At 53.9% G+C, this 16,435-nt stretch overlaps 1 protein-coding gene across 1 annotated transcript in view; it reads right to left on the minus strand.

The window, feature by feature from the left end:
* RGS12 (regulator of G protein signaling 12) overlaps window positions 1-16,435 on the minus strand; it is a 114,758-nt gene that overhangs the window by 38,752 nt on the left and 59,571 nt on the right. Inside the window, exon 4 of the mRNA XM_027545164.1 lies at window positions 14,458-14,479. Coding sequence (XP_027400965.1) covers window positions 14,458-14,479 — 22 coding nt within the window. The remainder of the gene's footprint in view (window positions 1-14,457; window positions 14,480-16,435) is intronic.

Raw genomic sequence — 16,435 nt, forward strand, 5'->3', positions numbered from 1 at the left:
ACGACTGAAGCGACTTAGCAGCAGCAGCAGCAGCAGCTGTTTAATTACACTGCTGATAGTAGATGTGACCTGTATGCTATAAACATATTTTTAATTTGTAGGAACTGCACTTCTGGAGTAGAATATTGTCAACTTTGGTAAATACGCCATGTGCCTTTGGAGAAAAAAGTATATTCTCTACTGGGTGTAATATATATGTGTGTGTGTATAAAATGTAATACATGTGTGTATGTATATAAGTTGTCTGAAATACTCTGTGCTCTAATTCTATTTCTTAGTTTCTGGAAACTACGCATAGCATAGCATAGCCTTCCCCTAAGAATACTTGTCCATGTTTATTGTAGTCCATCTAACTTTGTTGATAAGTGAGAGACTCTTTATTTTTGGTGCATATTGCCTGCTTTGTTCTTTTTATAGGTTTTTAACTTGAATTATTTTGTGTGATGTTATTATCGCCATACCAATATTCTCTTTTCTTAGAATCTACACAAGAAAAAGATTAATTTCATTTAATTTTTTCAATCTTCCTGTGTGTTTTAATTTTGAATTTTAAACAATCTAAACGGAGAGCTTTTCTCCTCTGAGGCCGTTTCCTCCTTCCATTTGCCCTGTGTCCTGTCCTGGGTTCTTCTCTCTGCCTAGTCCTTCTAGGAAGTCTTATTCCCTCCTAGAGCCACTCCCACCGGAAATGCAGTGAAGACAGCAGCAGGGACGCTAACATAAACTGGCGGCTCCTAATCACGTGCGTGCGCGTGCTGCTCCAAGGGCCTCGCGGTTCCCGCAGTGACTCTGCACAGCGGTCCCGGTGCCCAAATCACAGAGGCCTGAGCCGCCCCACTCGAGCTCGCCGCGCGTCCCCAGCCGCCCTCCACTGCCCACTGATCGCGCATGTTTGGGCCTCGTCTTTTCTCATGACCTCCCACCACTCAAGCCTCCCACAGCACTAAACCCGCCCGCCGACTGAAAACCCCCAGCTCACACTTCCAGGCCCGACCGCTTCTAGCATCCGCACTTACCCACCCCACTCTCAACACCACGGTCCCATCTGGAGTCTGAGAAGCATCTCCAGAGTCACAGGTCCAGAGCGGAGCGTGTCTCCCTGCCCCGTTCCCGTTTCTCCCGGGCCTGCCCCCTCGCCCCGCCGACGCCGTCACCGCTGTCCGTGGAGGTCTCACGGGCACAGCACCATCCTCTCCAGGGCTCCGCAGCCCCAGCGGCTCCTTCTCGGCTTCTTCCTGGCTCCTCCCACCCCCAGACTCATACCAGGGGTCCCCTCAGTCCACCGGCTGGGGCTCGGCTCCGCTCCCACACGCAGGCCCCTGGTCCGACCAGGCCCCGCCGCCCAGCTCGGCAAGTGCCCCAGCGCCCGTGGGCAGCAGACCAGCCCAGCCATCAGCAGAGGCAGACACGGCCTGTCCACTGGCCTCTCTCGGATAACTGGTCACCTTACACGCAAGTCCCCACAAAGCCTTATACGCTACAAGACTCTCCCTCCCTCCTCTGAACAACCGCATGTCTGAGGGCGACACACGGGCCCGAAGTCAGCTCACTTCCTGCCGGTTTTAGATAGGGTAGAGGCTAAGTCATCTAAAAGGGCTGGCTTTTTAAAAGGCAAACACACCCAGCCAGATTTAGCATTTACTCCTGCGGGAATGACCTGAAGATTTTTAGAAAACAAGACAGAATGAAGATCACAAAGGTACGGCCACAAAACATAAAACCCAGCTGTCCTAATATCAGCGTGGCTTTTGCCACCATTGCCAGCGAAAGCATCACACGAATTCCAGAAGTCCTGTGTCTCCACCAGCCCAGACAGAAGAAAGGTGAGTCTGGAAAACCGCCGGCAACCCACTAATGGCTCCAAAACGTGCAAATCAATGCCCCGCGTCTCAAGACTACACAAGCAGACCTCTGAGTGCAGGCAGACGGCGTAAGCACGACACAAGCTGCTGACCCAACAACAGAGCAACCAGCGGTCAGAGGCCAGGAACAGACCACAGACGGGGCCACCTGACGGACGCCACGCCTGCTCGGCGGGGAGAGGCTCGCCTTTGCCCCAGATGGAACTGGGCCACCAGCTTCACAGGGAAAATGAAGCCCGTCCCCTGATTCACACCATACAAAACTCAGATGGCCAGAGGTTTCACCGTAAAAGATAGAACCTTCATGGTTTCACCTTCATGGTCTTGGGAAGGACAACCGCTGCTCTAAAGGATATAAAAGCATCAGAAGAAAAGGAAAGTGATGAGAAACTCACAGTTATCAAAAGAGCGTGAGGAGACCGAACAGCAAGCTGCAGGGAGCTCACCCGAGCATACGAGCCCAACGTGAGAATCAGTCCCAGGACATGTGTCAGCACTGCCCACAAACCAGTAAGGAAAGGCAGATGGTCCATGAGGAAAATGCGCAGAGGCCCTGCTCGGGCACTTCATAAGAGGGGACAGGCCGGTACCAGCAAGACACGAACGCTGCTCAACCCACCCGTCGTCACAGCCCTGCAAGCTAAACCAGAACCCAGCGCCGTCCATCTCCAGGAGGGTGCGCAAATTCACGTCCACTGAGTCAGTGATGCCATCCAACCATCTCATCCTCTCATCCCCTTCTCGTCCCGCCTTAATCTTTCCCAGCATCAGGGTCTTTTCCAATGAGTCAGGTCTTCACATCAGGTGGCCAAAGTATTGGAGCTTCAGCATCATCATCAGCCCTTCTAAAGAATATTCAGGACCGATCTCCTTTAGGATGGACTGGTTGGATCTCCTTGCAGTCCAAGGGACTCTCAAGAGTCTTCTCCAACACCATAGTTCAAAAGCATCAATTCTTCAGTGCTCAGCTTTCTTTATAGTCCAACTCTCACATCCATACACGACCACTGGAAAAACCATAGCTTTGACTATGCAGACTTTGTTGGCAAAGTGATGTCTCTGCCTTTTAATTCACTGTCCAGGTTTGTCACAGTTTTTCTTCCAAGCAGCAATGTCTTTTAATTTCACGGCTGCGGTCACCGTCTGCAGTGATTCTGGAGCCCAAGGAAATAAAGTCTGTCGCTGCTTGCGCTTCTCCTCCTGTTTGCCATGAAGTGACGAATGTAAAACGTAACTGTGTGTGACATTTAATCACCGGCTGTCAGACACTCTCCTTCCTAGATGTGTTACCTACATTTTATAAATCCAAACTGGCCAAGCTGGCGACTCAGGTCACGAGTGAGGGCGCCCTGCGTGTGCCCCGAGCTCCCGTGGTCGGTGGGGGTCGCTACACAGACCCTGACCTGTCCAGGAGGGGCTGGCGCTGCCCCGAGGAGGGGGACGGAGCCTGGAGTGGGCTGGGGCGGGGGCGCTGGCTCCATGTGCCCCACGGCCTCCTGCCACCAGCAGGACACACGCCGGGAGCCCGGCCAGGCCTGTCCGCCCCATGTTCAGCCACATCTCCACTGTCGGCTCCTGACGGGAACTCGTCGCTGGTGTCGGCAGATTGCAGGAAGCAGGAAACCACGCCAGATTTGGACTGTCAGGCTTTGCTGCTCTTAAACCTTTGAATGGAAGCTCTGAGCACCTCACACGGGGATGGGAGAGAGGACCAGCTCTCTCCTGGGCCAGCAGGAGCCACACGCCAGCAGGGCTCCAGGCTGCAGTGAGAAGGCAGGAGTGACGGGGTGTGAGGTGTCCTGAGAGCTCGTGACCACAGCCCGGCATCGCCGGAGTCCCCACACCTCAGCATCACCATCCACAGACCAACCCAGCACCTAACTACGCCTCTGCTCTCTCCACAGGGTGCTGGACAAGCCAGAAATCCCCCGAGGGGGTGGGCCCCCAGTTCCCTCCTGTCAGAGGAAGGGCAGTTCCTGGGCCCCCTGGGGTCTCTGGAGAGACACTCCTCCGTATTCTGGGAGACTTCAGCGCTCACTGTGAAAGTCAGCAACAGCACGAACGAGGGGGCTGCAGGCCGGGTGGCTGCCCTCACTCCCAGGAGCTGATCACCTGCAGTCGTCCTGGGCTGTGCCCGAGCTCTGCCTCCGGGAGGGCGACGCTGCGGCTTGGCGACGCTGCGGCTTGCCGGCACCGGTCCGCAGAAGCTCAGAGCTCGTGGGGCTCCGGGGCTGGGTTGTGTGATCATCGCGGGGTGCTCAGTGCCAAGCTGGGCGGTGGACACGCCAAGGACAGGCTGCGGGTATGAGCCTGGGTTCTCTGGGTGGCGAGGCTCACTCTTACACTACAGGTAATGGGAAGTCACTGAAGCTCTTTGTGCAGGGAAGTGTCATGACCTGAGGTTTGCTCTGAATTTTATAGGCTGTCATGAGAAGTCTGTATCTGGCTAAGACAGAGTAACTGAGACAGGACTTCCCCTCCTGCCGGTGACATGTCACTACAAAACGAGGCAAGACACACGCAACGATGGCTTTCAAAGTCTGGACTCTGGTTTCTGGTGGAAATCAACATGGCGAGCCCTGAGCTGCCCGCTGTCTGCCAGGAGGCACTTTCCACACGTCTGCACAGGGAAGGGGAGCTCACGGAGATCACAGCTCTTCACTCAGCAGAAGAGACCAGAGAGCAGGGTTAGGCCAGGCCAGGATTCGCAGGTGCCGGGAGGAAAGAGCAGTGGAGAAAGCAATCTGGGAGACCTGAGTCTGTTGCTGAATTCTAAGCCGTGCGCACACAGGATGCAGCCCTGGGAGGCCAGGAACAGCACAGCTGGGAGCTGCAGACTCCGTGCTCCCAGAACTCGCCCAGGTTTTGAGATTTCTGAGTCCCCAGTAGCTCTGGCTGAATACCTGGCCTTCGAAGGAGACTCCACATGTGTCAGCCGTAAGTAGTGGGGCTAAGCTTAGAGTGAAAGCTACTTTAGATCTGTCCTTTTAAAAAGCCTAAAAACAAGCCTCAAAGGGATAAAGCCAATCCCCAAGTAGCCTGACAGCCAGCTAAATCAAACCCCCACACTCTTCAAAGGAGGATAACAAAATCGAACACCCACTGGAAAATCACTAGCCAAGGAAAGATGCAGAAATGAGAGCCACACCCAGGGGGAAAATCAGTCAGTAGAATGGACCCATGAAGGACAGCAAGGATGAGTCTGCAGATACAGACTTGAAGACACTCTGAGATGCTGTAAACGTGCTCAAGAGTTTAAAGGAAAGCATGAACTTATGAGGAGGGAAGTGAAGGGTTACACAAGGTCAGAGAAGGGCTGCTGGAAATAGAAAACCAACCTCTGAAGCAAGAGTCCCCAGGAGGGAACCAATGGCATATTAAACACTGAAGAAGAGATCAGCGAACCCAGAGCAAAAGAAACTATGAGACATGAAGCACATGGAGAAGAAAAAAGGCTGAAACTGAGCAAGCCCCAGTGGCCTGCAAGAAAAGCCCAAGCCCCCAGAGCTGGAGAAGAACGAACAATCTCTGACCCTCAATGCACCCCAAGTGGCAGGCACACAAGACCCACCCAAGACTCTCCATAATTAAGCTGCTGAAGGTCAGCAAAAGGGAAAACCTTACAAGTAGAGGAGGCAGACCCAGAGGCATCCACTCTCTCCTCACAACCACAAAAGCGCCCAGAGAGCCCTGGAGACAAGCCACCGAGCCCTCCCCAACTTCAGGGTCAGCTTTTAGATCTCTTCCCCTCAATGACTTGGGCAAATCAGATTTTCAACCCAATCTGTGTGATACTTTCTCTCAGCGACTCCACACGTATTCTCCTGATAAAAATGTCAGACCACGTTGAAGGTTCTTGGGTAGAGACCTTCAAGCATTTAAACCAATATTAATTATTTTAGTAAACTCTTCACTGAAGTGGAACACGTACCCCGAAAGGACACAAACCCTGAGTGAACACTCGTGTGAGGGGGGAGCTCAGGCTGCGTGTGGGGGGAGGGCTGCAGGGTGACCACTCCCGACGGGACACGCGGCCGCTAAGCCATCCTCACACTGCTCTTCAAGCCACGGCTCCCTAGGAGACGCCGCCCCTCGGCAATCGAACGGACCATCCCTTGCAGTGGAAGGACACACACCCAGGTCCAGGCAGGGCCTCTGAGGAAGGACGGGGAGTGGACAGGAGGGACACAGAGCGGACCATCTCCACGGTGACTGCAGCATCGCGCAAGAAAGGCCTCAGGCAAACACACCCGAGTGTCAGCCAGCAGGGCTTCTGGGGCGAAGGTATGAGGTCACTGGTTTATGACTTCTGAACTTCTGTTTGCTGGAAACAGTATAAATAATTACTAATAAAAACTCTCTAGCAGAACTGGAAAGAAGCACATTGCAAAGAATCTTGGCAGAAATCAAGATTCTATGCTTCTAAAAGCGAAAATCTAAGTCTGACTCATATTTATAAAATACTTAGTACTTCAAACCCTATAAATACACTATGTTACTCTGGGTATAATTTTTAGGTTCAAAGCAAACCATAAGGAATGTGACATATTAAACCAAAATAAAGACGTCTGCTTTAAACAACCCCTCTCACACAGCAAATTACAAATTACCATTCCATCTCTACTATTTAGCAAACATTTTTGAAAATGAGCAATTAGGCTGCACTATTTTTCTGACGAGGAAAATATGAGTTCACCAGAATTCTACGCAAATCCTACCATGGCACTGCCCTGGAACCTTTACAACCAGAACTCTACGCAAACCCTACCATGGCACTACCCTGCACAAATCCTACCATGGCACTGCCCTGGAACCTTTACATCAGTCTTTCTCTTTTGTAATGCTCGAGAATGCAAATTCATTTGCACAAACAAGAGAGGCTGTAGTACCTGACATTCTGAAGAAGCAGGCAATTTAACTCCCTCGGCTATTAACAGGCATGCAGGCCTCGCTGCCAGGCCCGCCACAAGAGGCCAGGAAGCAGCCTGGCCACAGGGCTCGCTGCTGCCCGCCACCCACCAGGCAGGGGAGGAGATGTCGTGAGTGAAGACGAGACACAGACAGAGGCTCCAGCCCGTGAGCTTCCCTCCAGCTGTGGTCCTGCTGCACGCATGTCACTGGGCTGGGGGCAGGCGCCCACCAAGGAGCTGCGGGGCAGTCGGCCCTTTCCAGCAAACGCCCAAGGCACCAGGGCGCCTCTGTGCATTGACGCAGCGTCTCACACGGGAAGGTGTTACAGGAAGGACCCTCTAGCCAGCACCTGAAGTAACGAGCCCCTTCTGGAAATCACAGTTTGCCGTGAATGTAAGGTGCAGGGAAAGCGGGTGGAGGGCTGGGGCTGGACTTGGGCGGGTGGCGGGAAGCACCCCCAGCCTGGAGGCAGGGAACGGGGACTCCCGGTCGGATCTGACCCAGATTCTGCTCAGCACGGTTCCCTGGGTGGGTATCCAGCAGGTCATGGAGCGGGCAGAACCCTGGCAGATGGGGCCAGGCAGCCAGGCCCCTGAGCTGGGTGCAGCCCCGGCCAGGCGTGGGGAGGAGCTAGGCCCTCCAAGCGCTCTGCCCGCCCAGGACACTCACCGCACGGCTCCTGGAGGAGCGGGAGGTCAGGAGGACCGGGAGCGTCGCTCTTGACCACCCACTGTCCTCTTCCGCTTCCTACTGATCGTCATTTCAAGACAAGACCAAGCAAACAAGCAGCCAGCAGCCCCGGGGGAGTGTGGGCACCTGAAGAAGAGCCAGACTGCTTCCCGGCGGCCAGCACCGGTGGGCTGGAACGGAGGGACTGCAGATCAGCCACCGATCTAGCAAAACAACCAAAACAGAGGGCATGGTCTGAGGCCATTAGCTTCAAACAAGAAAAAGAGGAAAGGGGGAAAACGCCAAGAAAAGGTAAAGCATAAGAAGGTTCTGACAGGCTCTGCGTCTGACCCACCCCCGAGCCCCTGGCAGGCGTCCTGGGAAGCAAGGTGCACCAACCAAACTCTAAGCATTCCAACCACGGCAGGAGAACAGGGACAAGGGGGAAAGTCAAGGACACACCCTTGTGCGTAGAGCCCAGCTGGTGCTGAGGGGTTGGCTGAGGCAGGAACGACAGGAGCCCAGCGCTGTGGTCTCTCTGGGCTCAAGAATGTCTGTGGCAGAAAGCACAGTGATGGGCTGTGGGGCCTGCACACACCCACAGACGGGAGGACGGGCTGACAGACAGGCGACGGGCGGGCTGGCGCATGGATGGAGGGATGGAGGGATATATGGGTAAGTGGATCAACGGTGGACGGAGGGATGAATAAGTGGGTGGATGGGTGAATGGATGGATGGGTTAAGTGGATGGATTGATAGATGAGTAAGTGGATGGATGGGTGGATGGATGGATGGATGGGTGAGTTGACAGATAAAGGACGGTATATAATATGCAAAAAGCAAACACAAAGTCTGGTCTGGAAGAAAACATAGCCTAAAGAACTTTAGAAGTTTTTAAAGAGACAAGGAATACCAGACCACCTTACCTGTCTCCTGAGAAACCTATATATGGGTCAAGAAGCAACAGTTAGAACAGAACATGGATCAGTGGACTGGCTCAAAATTGGGAAAGTAGTATGACAAGGCTGTATATTGTCACCCTGTTTATTTAACTTCTATGCCAAGTACATCATGCAAAATGCCAGGCTGGATGAATCACAAGCTGGAATCAAGATTTCTGGGAGAACTATCAATAACCTCAGATATGCAGATTATATCACTTTAATGGCAGAAAGAGGAACTAAAGAGCCTCTTGAAGAGGGTGAAAGAGGAGAGTGGAAAAAATGGCTTAAAACATAACATTTAAAAAACTAACATCATGGCATCCAGTCCCATCACTTCATGCTAATAGAAGGGAGGGAAGTGTATTAAAAAGACAGCACATTAAAAAGCAGAGACATCATTTTTTGTCAACAAAGTTCTGTCTAGTCAAAGCTATGGTTTTTCCCATAGTCATGTATGGATATGAGAGTTGGACCATAAAGAAGGCTGAGCGCCAAAGAATTGATGCTTTTGAACTGTGGTGTTGGAGAAGAGTCTAGAGAGTCCCTTGGACTGCAAGGAGATCAATCAAGCCAATCCTAAAGGACATCAGTCCTGAATATTCATTGGAAGGACTGAGGCTGAAGGTGAAGCTCCAATCCTTTGGCCACTGATGTGAAGAGCCAACTCATGGGAAAGACCCTGAGCTGGGAAAGACTGAGGGCAGGAGGAGAAGGGGACGACAGAGGATGAGATGGGTGGATGGCATCACTGACTCAATGGACATGAATTTGAACAAGCTCTGGGAGATAGTGAAGGACAGGGGAGCCTGGTGAGCTGCAGTCCAGGGGTCACAGAGTCAGACACGACTTAGCAACCGAACAACAATGAGAGAAAGGGAAAAACACGTTCTATGAGCGAAAGGGGGAAACGCAGAGACGATGAGACTGAGGACAGAATCAAGGTTGTTGCAAAACGACTAAAAAGCAAAAAAAAAAAAAAAGAGGCAAGGTGTGTCTGAAAAATCAAACTAAAGACACAGGAAACAACCTCTACAACAGAACTGCCTTTGAATACAGCCGACACACCTCCCCAAAGAAGAAGGGGACACAACACTCTCAGGCTCTTAGGACCTGGCCTGGGGTGGGGGCAGAGCAAAGAAGCTGAGGGTCTGAACTGCCTCCCGGTGGCAGCGTGGCCAGGATTCCTTCTGAAGGCTTGCAAACCTATCTGAAGAAAGATTAGTATCCAAAATATACAAGGAATGCATACAACTCTATAACAAAACCCCAAATAATCAGGTTAAAAATGAGCAAAAAACCTGAGTTGAACATATACTTTGACAAACAAGACATGCAAATGGCCAACACGTGCATGAAGAGACGCTCAACGTCAGTAGTCCTGAGGAAATGCAAAGCGAAATCACGACGAGGCGGCACCTCACGCCCATTGGTGGGCAGCCGTGTCTGTTATCAAGCGGACAAGACAGAAACGCTGAGGAGGGTGTGGAGAAAAGGGAACCCTCCCACACTGCTGGTGGGAATGGACATGGGTGCAGCCGCCGTGGAAAACAGTAGGGAAGTCCCTCAAAAAAATCAAAACTAGAACGACTACGTGATCCAGAAATTCATTCCTGGGCATTCACGCAAATGAAACAGAATCTCAAAAGCTACTTACATCACCACGTTCACTGCAACATTACTCACAACAGTCAAGATACGGAAACAACTTCAGTGTCCACGGAGGGATGGATGGAGGTGATGGCGTTATAATATTCCATCCCAAAATTCCATTAAAGGAATATTATTCAGTCTTTAAAAAGAAGGGGATCCTGCCTGCGAAGCAGCGTAGATAAATCTGGAGGACATGCTACATACAACCCTGACACAGGACAAATACTGCATGCTCTCCTGTCTGTGGAAACCACAGCACTCAAGCTCACTGAAGCAGCGGGCAGGACGGCGGCTGCCGGGGGCTGGGGCGGGGGACGGGGAGATGCAGGCCGAGGGATCAGAGTTTCTGCTGCGAGGGGAGGACCTGCGGCGTGGTGGCTACAATTAACCACGGTGTTTTGTACACTTGTCTGCGAAGATGGTCGGCCTCAGTGGGCCCGAGTCACACACAGCAGGTACCACGTGCGGCAGCAAGGGTGTTAATCAGCTTCATTGCAGTCACTCTGCCGCCACGTGTACGGACATCAGCATATCACATCATGTACCTAAACACACAATCTTTTATCAATTATACCCCTGTAAAGCTGGAAAAAAGCAAAATAAAACCATTTTTAAAAGGGAAAAAGAAAGCCTTGTGCAGCAAGAGGCTGCTGGTATCAAAGGTGAGTCAGGGTGACATGCACGGGCGGGCAGCGAGCAGGATGCAGGGCGCTGAGCTCACCCACAGCCTGCTTCTCTCTGAGGGCATCTCACAGCCCAGGTTTACGACAGGGTCCTGGTCACTGAAAGCATCATCGGCTTAACCTGATACACCCAGCCGCACGCCATATGGCCCACAACCACCACCAGTCCTAACCAGCTAGCACAGCGCTCAGCCACCAGGTACAAAGGAACGGGCCAGCACGCGGTGCCCGCAGACCTCGGCCCTCCCCACGTCCTGGGCCCCCGGACCGCGCTGGCTGAGGCCAGGCCCAGCTCACGGGCCAACGCCGGCGCCCCTCGCTGGGCGACACCCCGGGCTGGGCGGCCAGGCTCCTCGGCTGCCGGGGGCCACGGAGCCCCGCGCGGCGGCCTTCTCAGCCTCTTCTAACCTGCCCCCTTCTTCACTCCCTACTGCTTGACCAAAGCTGCGCGCTGTCGGAAAAAGGCAGATGGAGAGGGCAGGGCAGGGGGTACACACAAACTCAAAGAATGTCTCCATTCAGCAAACAAACAGAGCTGGAGGACGCACATCTCTGGTCTCGGGTATTCTTCCCGATTTCTGAAGGCCAGTTTCTGTTAGAACAATAATTGAATGTTGCAAAGTACTGCTGATTCATTTATGGCACGGAGCTCACACTCTACCCTGAAACTATTTGTCTGTTAATCAGAGGTGGTAAACTACAGCTTCTGGAGAAAGACAAAGGAAACTGCAGGTGTCCCCATGGAAGCCGGCTGCCTCGGGTCCCCCAGCCTTGGAAGCTGGAGCGTCACCAGAGGGTGGGCTACACCCCATGAGTCCAGAGGACCCGTCTGCTGTTGCATTTTAACAGATTCTACCGAGCCTGCCTGGTTTTTTAAGAGGATATTACTAAGAAGGCCCCCACCCTAACAGCCTAGTGCGGGTCTTACTGAGCCCCCAGGCCCTGGCTGCGGCTGCCACACAGGAAAACCTGAACCCCACACTCACTCAGCAGACACTCCTGCGTGACTGCTGTGCTGGGGGCCGAGGACACCCCTGAAGCCACCGCACAGAGGGCTCCGTCTCTGGGTGGAGGGAGCAGCCTGTTCAGCTCCCAGCGCTGCCTGTCCCAGTGCTGGGGGCGGCAGCGCGAATACACGTTTGCATGATTTGCCACAAGGCAGATCCTTGCATTTTTTTTTTGTTTTTTTTTAGATCCTTGCATTTTTAAATGTTGCTCAAGGGCTAGAATGTTCTTCCTGATCTTGAGGCAGAATCTGCCTCCTTGACTCAGCCCAGCTCCTGGTTTGCCCTCCACAGAGACTGACCTCCAACCCTCCATACAGGGTGGTCTCGGGCTCTGGGTCCCTCTCCTCCGGAGAAAGTGAAGACACACTTCAGGTTGACAAAGACTGCAAACGCGGCATTGTCCAACCTCCTTAAAATAAAGCCACGGAGCTAACTACATGGCAAGAACAGACACAGGAAAACATACAGTGTGAAGTGAGTCCAGCAGGTAAGTAAGCCCAATGAGCTCACCAACAAGGTGAACTGAACACAAAACATCTAGTGTTGACCTATTAGTCACCCACACTAGACGGGATGACTAGGTGGGAACCATCCCAGCCTGTGAAGAGGCCGCTCCCCGAAGCTGGCTCCTGAGTCAGGGCAGGACGCGTTTCCCACGGCAGCAGTGTGCTCCTGGAGCGCCAGGCCCCGGAGCCGGAATCTCCTGCTCGGCACGAACGTGAGACGTCTCTGCGTGGAGACACGTTCCAAGCTCCCACCTAGATCCTCTCACCAGCCGCCGACCACACAGGGGAAGGCGACCCCAGGAAGCAGGTATCGGGAAGTGAAGGGTCCCGGGTGGGGCTGGGACGCTCGGGTGAGAGGGGGAGACCCCAGAGCCTGACCCCCGCCTCTTAACTCGGTGTCTGTGGGGCCCTCTTTCTGCCCAGCTGCTTTTACTTGTAAAGATGGCAGAACATGTTTAATAACACATACCTCCTAGGACAAACGTGTAAAATAAATAAGATCACGTTTTCTCCTTATCTATGATCAGAAAAGAGACTAAGGTGGGAAACCATGGAAGTGGGAAACTCCTCAGGACACACACACTGGACTGTCGTCTGCAGCCCCTGGACCTGCAGGCTCGTGAAACAGCTCTCCACAGCGGGGCTCACGGAGCGGGGCCGTCCCGAGCGGCACCGGCCCGGGGTAGGGGGAGAATGACGGCGGGGAGGGGAGCCCCCCAGGCGGGGGCCACTGCCACCAGCCGGGACCCCACTTCCTTACGGAGGACACGCGGCCGTGAGTCTGGGGCTTCCACAGTGGGCAAGTTCAGCTTTCCAGAAACTGTAAAATGCAGTTTATAATAAAATGCTGTGGGGTTCCTGTGCCTGCTGCTGACAGAAGAAAATTTAACAGATGAATACAGCTTACCATGTATGATTAAACTGAACATATTAAATAAACTTCTCAAACGAATAAATTTTCTGCAGAAATGAATGCCTTCTACCAGAAAACCTAAATGAGCACACAGGAGAAAGGCTAACGTGAACAGAACACTGTAAAACCGCTCACTGCTGCCCTGAGTTTGGTTACATCCTATTTCCTTTCATTAAGGACGTTTTTCCCACTCTTAGCTTAAGGTGATTAAATGACAAGATTATCAGTGTACATAAGGCAAGTTAACATAATTCCTTTTGCTGAAAAATAAATCTGCGAACACAACCTTTAGGACCCATCTGGTCTCAGTGTCGGGTGTCAGCGTGTTTCTCGTACTTCCCACGCTGGACGTGGACGGACCCCGACAGGCAGAGGGTGACTGGTGGCACTTCCTGGTGGCTCTGTGCCCACCCGCCTTCCACCCACCAGCCACCCTTTCTAAGGCCCGGGACTGAAGTCAGCAGTTGTTGGACAATAGAAGCCCAGAAAACTTGGTTTCTCTTCAGCTCACAATAAAGAGGGTAACCCTGACCCCAGCTCTGGCACTTCTTGGCCCCCAAAGTTAACATATAAATGAAAATAAAATGCTGATACTTTTTACATTTTAACAAACTGTAAGATTCAACTCTCAATAGACAGAATAGAGTCGTTAAAAACACATAAAAAGAAACAAACCTGTGAGCACAAGGACTTTTATGAGTGTTACAAGGAACAAGGAACTTTGGGGAGAAACCCTCCAAGTCAGTCTGGAGAGCTTTTTAAAACTCACTGAGCCAAAGGGATAAGGGTTACATCAGAGGAATGACTTAATGAAACAGGAAGTCTCTGGCCACCTCCTTTCAGTAAAAGAATCCCCTGAATGGAATCACTTAAAGGCAGAAAGAAAGCTTTTTCCTCTTTGTCCCACAGGTTCCAATCATCTACTGAACTTTTCCTAAGAAACGGAAATTCAGCCTCTGAGCGTCTCGCCGAACTCCCAGAACCGCCCCAATCCGGCGAGCGCTCTGAAGCCTGGCTCGCTGGTCTACAAGCTGCTCCACCACGCGGGCGGCAGGTCTTTACTTGCCCCCACGGGATACGTGGGGACGAGCCCAGACACTGTCACGACAGCGTGTCCTCAACAGACGGCTTCCCAAACACGGTGGTGGGCCCGGGGGTGACGGCCCCCCAACAGGCCCCGGTGAACCACCCCCACCCCCCAGAGGTGGAAACGCCGAGAAGACAACGTCAGAGTGAGTCAACAGCAAATATACCCCACACTTGAAACTTCGTCAAAAATTATAAAAAATAGACATTAGAAATTGTGACTTACCCCCATCGGACACAGTTGCGGACTGAAAGAAAAGAGAGAGAGACATGAGTTAATTGGGCCTCATGACCGGTCAGAAGGCAGCACGTCCGTGTGAGGAGCGCAGCCAGCCTCTGGCCGAGCCTGCTCTGGGAGCAGGTGCCCGGGCACGGCCGCCTCCCGGGGCGTGGCCCTCTGCTTCCTGGGTGAGCCCCGCCCCACCCACAGGCCAGGACGCGGCCGGGCGACCGTCCCCTTCCTCCCTGGAGAACAGATCCTGGCACGCCTGACACCGCAGGCTTCGTAACCACCTCGGAGCAGCCTTAGAAGTTGGGCTCACCAGCCCGGGCTTGAGTCTGCCAGGCACACCCGAGCCCAGGAGGCAGGCCTGCCCTCTGTCCATCCAGAGTGATGCGTGGCCCAGGGCACATGGCAGTCCTGCTCTGCACTCTCACCCCAGGCCCACCCAGGGGTAGATCCGCCTCGGTGGTGGTGGCAGAGGGGAGCTGGCCTGCAGCCAGCCCGGACCTCTGACCCAGCCACCCTGGGCAGGCAGGTGGGGACAAGCCAGGCCTGGAGGGAGGAGGCGGTGGAGAGAGGTCTTGGGACAACAGGCAGGGTCCAGAGAGCTCCAAACAACTGAGCAATTCTCTGATGGGGACGGCTGAGCAAGTCCTCCTGAGAACGCAGTTCTGAGGCTGCAACCTAGGGAGGGTGCCTGGGATCATGGAAGGAGGGCCTCCAGAGAAGCCAGGAGAGGGGAAGGGGCCTGTGGAGGCAGCACAGACACCAGGAGCTGCCCCGCGGGAAGGGCGTGGGTGCAGCACCTCTGTGACAAGTCCTGGTCACAGCCCAGGCACAGCCTGGCAGGCCAGAGGCAGGCAGGGCCCCACGGCAGCCACACGGGGCCCGCAGGCCTTGGGGCAGACAGCACCCCTGGCATCTCAGCCCGAAGTCATGCCCTGAGAAGAAGCCCGCTGTAGAAGCCCTGGGCCTTGCACGCCCTCCTCTCTGCAGAGCGAAGGGAGACCAGAGAGCAGAGCGTGGAGAGTGACGGGGGGCCCCTTCCCAGGTCCGGGGCCTCCCTTGTCAGCGGGGATCACGTCTCAAGACCCCCAAGGCCAAGAGCAAACAGGTGGGGAGAAGATGCCAGACCACTGCTTCCAGGGACAGCCCCCCACCCGGGGGTGAAAGCAGGTGTTCGCGGCCAAATTGAGGAAAGGGTGGTCCACGTCAAGTGCACACCCACACACTGTGCGGCCCCCGTCCCCGGTGCCGGCGCCCCCACCTGGAGGATGGGGGCCGCACCTCCTGGGGCTCACCCCTGCCCAGCCCGGTGAGCCGCCCTCCTCCCCCCGGGGGCCAGCCTCCAGGACCCTGCCCTAGGATCGGGTTCGTCACGGCTTCACACCATCTTGAGTCCTGGGTCACAAACACTGCACAGGCTATGGTGGAGCTAGCAGCCCCTGCACAGCAGGGTCTGTTCTCGGTGGAGAAGTGGGGGGCCCCCTCCCCAGGGTGGACGGGGGCTCACGGACACTGTCCTCCTGCCCATGCTTACCACAAGTCACCTGCGAGCCTGGGAAAATTCAATAATATCAAAGGCAACTCACTCCCTGAGACTGCGAGAGGAAACTCTGCAAGGCCATACACAAAAGTAGAAACCCCATCAATAATAACTTCTGAAAAGCAAGTCAGAAAATGTAAAATCCACCAACGTGAAGGACGTGGTCCACTCCATGTATGGTCGCAGCTAAAGCTGAAAACTCAGGCTTTAGCAGACTGGACAAAATGCAGTAAAGAATCTCTACACACATCCCCCAAATGCACAAAGATCCTGGAGAGAAGAGTGTCCCTGAAGCTGAGAAGGTGGCTGGTGAGCACAGGCTGCCCATGGGGAGGCTGGGCCGGCTGGGCAGCGGGGACAGGGCCAGCAGGGCAGGCCTGCGGCTGCAGAGGCTCTGGAAGGGGGCCCTCTGGTACAGGGTGACCAGATCCAGGT

This window comes from Bos indicus x Bos taurus, chromosome 6 (genome assembly GCF_003369695.1).
Source record: "Bos indicus x Bos taurus breed Angus x Brahman F1 hybrid chromosome 6, Bos_hybrid_MaternalHap_v2.0, whole genome shotgun sequence".
Classification (NCBI taxonomy): domain Eukaryota; kingdom Metazoa; phylum Chordata; class Mammalia; order Artiodactyla; family Bovidae; genus Bos; species Bos indicus x Bos taurus.